The sequence below is a fragment of the Eschscholzia californica genome, unplaced genomic scaffold (genome assembly GCF_041429995.1).
Source record: "Eschscholzia californica isolate CP2 unplaced genomic scaffold, dmEscCali1.0.p SCAF_5, whole genome shotgun sequence".
NCBI classification, from domain to species: Eukaryota; Viridiplantae; Streptophyta; class Magnoliopsida; order Ranunculales; family Papaveraceae; genus Eschscholzia; species Eschscholzia californica.
Window position 1 is genome coordinate 22253377 of NW_028238472.1, and position 9239 is coordinate 22262615.

A 9239-nucleotide genomic window follows, 5' to 3' on the forward strand; every position below is an offset into this window, starting at 1 on the left:
GCAACAAGATAAAAATAAACGCATGTACGGGGTGCAGCGTTTAAATGCCCTTTGCATTTATGGTGGGGCCTAGGCATCGCCGGAATCCTTAAACCGGGGCAGGAAGGAGAGAACTTGATCGAAAAAAGAGATATGGTGGAAGGGGAACCAAAGGTATCTCATTTCAAAATCAATATCTGCGAAGTTAATTTCCTCACTTTGGGAAAAGACAGGAAATCCATGTACCTAATGTAGATCGATTGGTACCGAGTACCCCAAAGCCAACTATGTTAGTTAGATGTGTTCTACTCAAATCCACAAATCCCCCCGGAAATGGCTATGACAGATGAGGATTTGTACAAAGAGTCGTAGGGCATAGCTATGATGGAACCACGGAGGTGGGTTAAAAAGGGGCACCAACAATGTGTCCTCATATGGCATATTGGCATATAACATTCATCAAACGTACATTACATTTATGAATGCAAGAGATTTGTTAGAATGTGTAAGACGTTCATCAAAATGTATAGGGCATTCATCCGGAGCCGTGGCTGACAAATTGAGGGTCCTGGGCGAAATTTGAAGGCCTTGGTACAATAAAAAAATTACGAGCAAAATGATAAAAAAAAATTATAATTTCTTTGTAGAACGTGTAGTGTATAGTCTAAGTGATTTTTTGAATATGGTATCTTTTGCATCATCATTTTCACATATGTATTTATGTATCGTTGGAGTTTTTTTTAAAAGACATTTAGATTTTTTTTTTCCTTAAAAACACCTCAAAAAGATGAAAAAAAATGCACCCAAAATAACAAAATTGTAAAGAAAAAGTATAGCTGAGCAGAAATAAAGATCCATTTAGCAATTGAACTCTCAATTTAAATAAGGGAAAAGAACTAATAAAAGTAGGACAATGGAATTCAAACCGAATGGAATGCTTAGAAGCTTCCAACTCTAACCAGTAGAGCTAACTCACTTTTCACATTGTAGGTTATATAGTTACGTATATAATATTTAAAGACCCTTAGAGTAAATGGGCCTCTTTGTGGTGGGGGCCAGGACGGATGCCCTGTCCGCCCTCCCTCAGCCACGACGCTGCATTCATCGAACCCCGGTGAGTAAAACATTTCTTTCTTACATGGAGCATTATACATTTATAAATTGTAGACGACATTCATCAAAATGTCTACTTCACTATGTATTACACAAATACAATTCACATGCATTCAGCAAAGTGTCAAAAGAGGCAATTATGGGAAATGGTAGCCTTTACTGGCGTTTATGAACCCTTTCGGTGATACGTTTTAAATTGTGACCTCAATGTCAAAGTTGATAATATCCCTAGGTGGTGGCAAGGCCGTTTATAAGGCAACAAGATATAGAACGGCTCGTGCTGTGCCGACCTGTCACGGGCCAAGCGGATCGTGGCGGGTCTGAGATTTTAAGCTCCCGGACCTGTCAACTAGGCATATTAAGAACAGAAACATGACCCGTCACAGCCCGTGGCATTCCTAACCTGTCACACCACGCTAACTGTTAAAAAGGAGTACTCAATTTACAAAAGATTATTTTCATTTTGTTGAAAGTAGTTATTAATTAATAACATTAATAGTTAATAAATTATTAATCTATAAAATAAACATAGATTCTAAAGTTCAAACAAAGATCACAATGTTTGATTTGAAAAATATTTTGTGTTTCCTTTTGTCACTTTTTTGTTTATAAATAAATAAATAAATAATTTGTGACTGGGGCCGGCAACAACTGGCTAAGGGTGGGTTTTGGCCCGAAAACTCGGAATCCACCCATGACCGTCTGAGTCCGAAGGGTCCGCGACAGTCCGATGCCCGAATCGGTCCGTACCCGCCCGACCGAAAGAGCTTAAGTGGACGGACGCGAGCATAGGTCCTTACCCGGTGATCCGACCGAGTCCGCCCGCTTATATAGTCCGTCCGACCGAACTCGTCCATACCCGTCCGTTTATCCCACCCGTTATACTCGCCCGCCTATATGATTGATTTTATGCCTTAAAGATTTGTAGGGTTAACTACAACCATTATATATATCCCTATAAATCTCAATGATTATCTTTTAATTTTGTATTCATTTATTTTTTGGAATTGTAACGTGGGAGTTTAGAAAGTTGTATATACTAAACGGTTTTAATTTCGAATAAAAATTTCTTTATTTGTTCATTAGTGATCGGCGCCCAACCGACCGATACCCCGTTAGTCCGACTATCAAAATGGTCACCGGCGGGCACTTTGCTGGAGAAAAATCCGAAACGTCGGTCTGTTTTGTCCGGATGTCCGAGTGGACACTTAGGACTTGTGCCCGGACCGGTTAAGTTAGTGTCCGTTTCCCGACTGTCCGGACGATTTCCCACCCTTACAGCTGGCCCATTAGCTACGACCCGACACAGCAACGGTCGAAACCGCCACGAAAACGGTTCAGTAACGACTGGGTCGTTGCCATGGAGCGTTTTCGTGCCCAGACTTTGTGGCCTGGGCACGACACGGAACGCAGTGGCGGACCCAGAATTTTATGTTTTTGGGGGCACCATTAGTTAGAATAAAAAACTTTAAATTATCCAAATTCTCGAAGTGTTGTTCAGGCGAGTGCTATCATGTCCCCAAAAACCAATTCCCCTACTTGTGAGTTGCATTGACGATATTCTCAATATAGATAATTAATCTTATATACATGTAAAAGAAAATTAAATAAAGAAGAAGACATTATAAGGAGTACAAACAAATTTATGACTAAATGACAAAAATGAAGGGTCATGAGAATCGAACCTCCAGACCTGTGGCATGCACTAATATATCCCATCCACTACGCTAAACCTAATTACTTGCTTTTAGTGGCCACAATAAACTACTTAACACCTTAATGACTATTAAGATTTATACTTACTCCAGACCTATCTGATGTAAGTTTCTGGCCCGTGGGATGGGGGCACGTGACCCCACGGGCCCCTACGTGGGTCCGCCCCTGACGGCACGACCAGTTGGCCACCACTAAGCATAGAGAACAAATTGTGCACTACAACGCGTTACCAACACAGTAATCTTTATTATTATATAGTTTTGAGAGAGATCCCCTCGATACGTTTAAGGGTAATGGTGGCGCCAACAATTCGTAGTTGGAGTGGTAAGAGGTTTAGTTTTCTAACGCTAGAGATCAAAGGTTCGAGGCACGCTACAATTTCCAAAAAGGAAAAGAGGGCCAACTTGCTGTGTCAGGTGTTCGCCTACATGACATGTTAAAAATCTACCACCAAGCTGCCGGCTTAACACATCTTGGCGTGTCTGGGAACTGGAAGTCTCATGAACATTCCCCATTGCTAAATTCCAATACTAAGTGCGTTATCAAAAAAATTGTTATAAACCCAAATACCAAGTGCGGTTACTAAAAGTTTGGGTTGAATGAAGAAAATGCTAAAGGCACTTGTGAGTTCTGCCCATATGGGAATTACTCTCATACTCTGTTCATTGTTTTTTTTTTTTGATGAACATACTCTGTTCATTGTTAATGGGTTGGGTTATTAAACCCAAATCACTTTGACCGACCACCATGTGATAATTGATATTTCGCTTTCTCCACAGGCTCCAACTTGGGTGGGTGGGTGGGTGGGTGGGGTGGAGTGAGGGCGTGGGGTTGTTAGTTGACAAAAACAGCAAATTAGACATCTACGTTTCCAGATATGACAAAGGATGGATGAAAACAAATACTGAATTTAGGTTTAACTGTCCTTGTTCAAGTCTTTCCAAGATAATCCAGTCTAGCAGGGAGTGGAGAGTAATAGTCGGCAACGACGGAGAAGTAGAACCAAGTTTGTCTAATAAGAAATACGATGTTGGGGGACATGCTCAATATTTTCCAAATGGGTATCACATAAAACACGAGGAATCATTTCGATTGAATTTTCTTATGCAACCATTTAGGGGCAAAGCCAAAGTGCAACATTTTCATGAAAATAGTTTTATCTTACAGATGATATTTATATGCCAAATAAAATGCAAATATATGTGGAAGCCGGTCGGGAAGAAGTAGAATTGGAAATCAGGGTGCTATACATAGACAAATTGACACGAATAACATTCAAACCTAAACAACATTCAAAAAGTAGGAATATGAAAGAATTAACCGAAAATCACTTGTTTAAGAAATCATACAAAGAACTTCTATACAAAAACAATTGAGCTCTCAGCCGTCCAACTTGAAACCTGCTGTAACACAAAAGAAACTTTACATTTTACGACAGAGAACACCAAAGAAGGATAGTTTTATTTTTTTAAGCTTGTAAATGACCTGTCAAAATAGTAAATGGGGAAGCCCGATGTCGAATTGCACGCCTTGTACAATTTCTTCGTCTTCTAGTTCTGCATGAGTAAAAGTGAGAGCCTTTTTTAGCTTCCTATGACAGAAAACCTCAACCTCAGCCATGTAAATGGCCGTCACAGGTCGATGGTCTGAGATCATCATCTCTGTCCTGTTATACTTCAATAGCCTCATTCCCTTTCCATACGATAGAATGCGATCACACCTGAATCATTTGAAAGGTTACTTAATCTTAACGTAAACGAAAGACTTTTAATATATACATATAGCTTTCTGTGTTTTTACTTTTTTTTTTTTTTCTTATGACCAAGATTTTTGTCGTCGCTTTTCTAGGGGTCTTGTACTCCGTGGAGGTGGCAAACCACTATCAGTCTGAGGACTATTGTTTCCTTTGAGACTAATGTTCAATTTTTCTTTTACCTATATGATTATTATTCTTTACCCTAAAATGAAGAAACATATCGAACATAAGCAGACAGAAAAATTTTGGTGTATGTACCATGCAGGATTACGTCTCCCAACCTTCGGATCTTCTCCAACATATTTGGTTGAATTAAACTCATATTTATATGTAGGAGGAAAATTAATAGTGCCTTCTGCCCATCCATCAAATGAACGACCTTTCTTTAACTCTTTCACTAGCTGCAAGAATCAGGTAGGAAAATTGATCGGTCAAACTGGCAACCAATACGCAAACAAAAAATACTCTGCCAGGGAAAGTCTCAGAAACTATGGGTTAAATCGTAAGAAAGCTATCTATCGTCGTACCAATAAAGGATAAACTTACTTGGTCCTTTTCAAGCAAAGAAGACAAGTCGTTCCTGGTGATGAGTCGACATGTTTTCTGATATGGCAAATTAATGCGATAGTTCAGGTCACCAAACCAAATTACTCTTCTGCAAAAGAGAGCAACGAGAAGGTTTATAATTTTCTAGAGAAAGGAGGAAATGTGATAACATACTAGAAGAGACAGAAAGTAACATCATCCGTAAAATTTAACTAAATAAAACAGACAATTTTGCTCTTTACTTACTCATGGTCTCGAATGGTTCTTGGTAACCCAATTCCTGAAATTGAATGAAAATGTGTCCTCCGATGAATTTCTTGCACATCAGCATTTCTTCGATGTTCATCTCCTTCTTTTTCACCTGAAGTTAGGTGAGTGCAGACAAAACAAAAGGGTGTCTGATAAACGGACATACTTACAGATACAGATCCCTGCAATGCCCAAATTCACAACAAGAAACTCATATAAACATGTGAATTACGGTAAAAATCAGCACAACTAAACCTCCCCTCCGGCTACATAAAAGGATAAAAGTTAAAACATATCAAACCTTGTTTCCGATATAGCCCAAAGCACCAACGCCAACAGTAGACACCTTCAAGTTCTGAATATGGCTTCTCAAGCTTCTACGAACCCATATCGAAACAAAAATTCCTACCATTTGCTTACTTACTATTTTTATATAGGGTGATCTCTTCCTAGGTACAATTGGGTCGAGGTCAGATTCTGTAATCAAGTCTCTCTCGACCGACCCCTTTTTACTTGACAATGATCTAAGAGAATTGTAAGTTCTGAAAGACTTCGACACTGTAAGAGATTTAACTGAATTTACGGAATCTAGTCTTTCTAGACCTAGCTGTCCTACAAGATTCATTGGTGGTTCTGGCCAACTCAAACCAATCTTTTCTATCCCAGTAAAAGTTTTTGTCAATTGTTTCTTTTGTTGTGCGATAGATTGTTCAGGTTTTATCTTTGAATCCTCAGTTCGGAGGCAATTTAATCTGGCTAATCTCTTGGGAGAAGAAAACTGTCTTTCCAATTCTCGTTTTCTTACAGTATCAAATCGTGCAGCATTCTTGATAATGGCTTCATCTTTTTCTTCATGTAAATCGTTTGATTCGTCATTTAATGGATAAATTTCAGCACCATCTTCATCTTCACTGTCAGTTAGACTTATTATTTCATCTTCTATATCTACGATATCACTCACCATATCGACTCTCGATGGAGAAGGAGGAGCACTATAGCATTTAAACTTTTTCTCCTTAACAGACTGATTTCTATTTAATGTTTCACGAATTATATTTTCCCATTTTCGAACTGGTCTACTATCTTCAGCACCGAAAATGTTCCCTGCGTTTAATGGAACAATCTCCTGAAAGCTGTAACACGATAACAATCATGACAATCTTGAAAAACAATGTGAACTACAAGTAAAAGACGATAAAAGTCTATACAAGTACAGTAGAAAATTACCCAACCACATAAATATCGGCAAGCTCTTCAGTGTCAAGCCAATCTTTAATATCAAGTTCATCAGGTGGAAGTACTCCTCCAAGGTTCCATGTTGCTACACAAACCCTAAGAAAACCAAAACGGGTCCATGATAAGAAAATATTTGGAACAATTGTAGTATCCATAAATCAACTATTTGTTTGATTGACATGCCTGATATCTTTGGTGTTTATATATTGCATACGGAATGTTTCTGAATTCCGTCTTCTTCTCCTGAAAATAGACTCAATCCCTAAACATTAAAGTCACAAAGTTAAACACTCAACCCCTTTGGCTGGGTGGTATCAGGTGTATATCTCCCTTGAAGAAACGAGGATTTGAATCTTACTGTATCTAAAATAAAAGCATTCACAATAAGATTACCAAGTCAATCACTCAACAAAAGACGTCTATCGTCCACCACCCTTTGGTGCAGTGGTTGGACACTCCCTCTTAATCCCAGGAGATCCTGGGAATGAAATCTCGGTGGAAGCAGTTCATCATCAAGATTTATCCCATGTAATTTAGGCAATAAATAAAGTAGAGGTAGGAATAGATGGGCTTGATTGGCGGTTATAGTGCTCATTCAATTCATGATTTATTGCATATTATATTCATGAAGTATCAATGTCACTCAAATGTAATGACTCTTGGAGTCCAATCTCACAAAAAAAAAAAGACGTCTATAAGATTATGACGGGTAATTACTATAATATGTAGTTACAAGAATGAGATCTAGTAAAAAGCAAGAAACAAACATAAGAATCTCTATTCACTAATTGAAATTAATGTAAGCATATTTTCAAACTTTTTAAGTCATCTTTTGAAGTAAATTAATAGGTTTTTTAATCAAAAAATAGAATGACTAAGCATGTTTCTAATTTAATAAAAAGCTGGATACAACAGAACCGAAAAGGATATTCATATTAAACTATTGATTCTTTGAACACCTGCTCTTTGTTTGATGCAAACTTATGAGTCATGAACTAGTCCTAGAATTTCAGCGAAAATTGATAATTTAAGATACAAAATTGTTTCTTACTTTACCAATTTATGATCAAAGAGATAAGTAAATCCAAATTACCAATTCAAAATCAAAATCAAAATGAATGGTGATATCAATAATTACCATTACAATCATATCTAGCTTCATCCACTTTGTTGTCACAAATTTCTGCAAAAAAAGAAAAAAAAACCCATAAATTTCTGTAACAAATAAATTAATGTTTGGGTTTATTTTCACTTTCTTACCTTGTTCATCTTCAGAAGAATCAAGTTCAATATCATTTTCATCTGGGTCAGCACCAAAATCAGATTCTTTATTGCTAAAGTTAAGCAATTTTTTCAGAACAACTCGAGGCCAAAAAAGCTGTAGATGAAAAAAAAAACATTCATAAATTTAGACCTATTATCTTTGTAATAAGTTGAAATGAAAGAATAAACGAATGAAAGAAAATGATACCTCTGTTTGCTTCTTGTGTACTTGCTTCATTAGACTTGTGATCAAATTGACAATAACTATTCGAGACTTGGAGAATATATATGTAGGATGTTTTTTTTCTTTCTCTCTCTATCTGTCTTTGATGTTTCTCTATCTAGAGTATAGAAGATTTTTAGTTGGGTTAAGGAAATATAGATATTTCTTTGAAATGTAGTGGAGAGATGGGAAAGGTTTAAATTTTTTTAACTTTTCTTCTAGTTTTTCTTATGTCTTCCATAATATTTCTATTTATAGGGTCGTGATTTAAAGACTTTTTTTTTTTTTGTTGTTGAAAGATGATTTAAAGACTTTAGACATTCCCATTTAATTTGGACGGCTAGTGGATTTGGAAGGGAAGTGGTGGGTGGATTAGGACTCTAATAAACTTAATTTCGTGAGGGGCAAAAGGCCCCCCGACCGAAAAGTTGTTGGCCCTGGGTTACACACAAGACCTCTCACAATTTGTGTTTAAACTGGTGTCCACTTCATAATATTTCAAGGGTTATTTCTCAAATGGCCCCTTAAACTATAACCAGTTTCTCGTCTTATCCTCTAGTTTATGCTCAATATCTGAAATGATCAATTTTTTGTCATTTCAATGCATTGACTAGAAAGTCAACTTTCTACTTTCCTAAAATACCCCTCTTAAATTCTTGTTGTCTTGTTTCTTTTGGTATTTAGTGGTAGGGTCCAAGATACCGACATTAGCATGTCGATCAAGGGTTTTTCTGTTATAGGATTTTGGTGACAGACTAACCGTTGGCCCAGTTGACTAGAGACGGTCGTTAACAACCGTTGGTTTGTGACCCAAATGCTAATGCCGGTACTTTACGTTGACTAAATATCTTATAAGTAAAGTATAATGCCAAAACAAAAACATATTGATCAATCTAGCAAAACTACAATGTAATTTAAAAAATAAATGTTCGTCGAATTCAACATGTCGATCTTAGAGGGAATATGCTTTATTCTACACTTAATGTACGTCCTCCACTCGTTGCGTCTTTCTGATGCGAAAATTGTTGTACCAGTGCCTCAAAATATGAGATTCTTTTCCTACAAATTATCTAGATCACTTTCTCTTTGTTCTCATGGCACTCATCTTTCACATCGTGGAACGCTCTATATTTCCCAAAATATTTTTCACAAATATCA

General features: G+C 37.2%; 1 protein-coding gene across 6 annotated transcripts; it reads right to left on the reverse strand.

Annotated features, from left to right (window-relative positions):
- Positions 1-4009: 4009 nt before the first annotated feature.
- LOC147537830 (type IV inositol polyphosphate 5-phosphatase 3-like) lies at positions 4010-8432 on the reverse strand. Of its 6 annotated transcripts, none has more exons than XM_086642266.1 (11): positions 8067-8432; positions 7856-7973; positions 7734-7778; positions 6779-6857; positions 6587-6691; positions 5661-6492; positions 5357-5541; positions 5111-5219; positions 4823-4965; positions 4294-4528; positions 4010-4208 (listed from the first exon to the last, which is right to left on the reverse strand). In XM_086642266.1, exons 1-10 carry the CDS (start codon positions 8094-8096, stop codon positions 4297-4299), a joined length of 1878 nt encoding a protein of 625 aa, XP_086498392.1. In that variant the 5' UTR covers positions 8097-8432; the 3' UTR covers positions 4010-4208; positions 4294-4296. The 6 variants fall into 6 exon arrangements, with proteins under 6 accessions (XP_086498392.1, XP_086498393.1, XP_086498397.1 ...); XM_086642267.1 differs by having other exon boundaries at positions 4010-4211; XM_086642271.1 differs by having other exon boundaries at positions 4010-4211; positions 6779-6838; positions 8067-8301.
- Between the last annotated feature and the right edge of the window lie 807 nt (positions 8433-9239).

Bases quoted from the DNA above. Each gene is read 5' to 3' on its own strand.
- LOC147537830 (XM_086642266.1), bottom strand. From the start codon at position 8,096: ATGAAGCAAGTACACAAGAAGCAAACAGAG. The intron at 5,220-5,356 runs GTAAGTAAAGAG...TCTCTTTTGCAG, and splicing joins AGAACCATTCGAGACCATGA to AAGAGTAATTTGGTTTGGTG. The intron at 4,966-5,110 runs GTAAGTTTATCC...TGATTCTTGCAG, and splicing joins CTTTGCTTGAAAAGGACCAA to CTAGTGAAAGAGTTAAAGAA.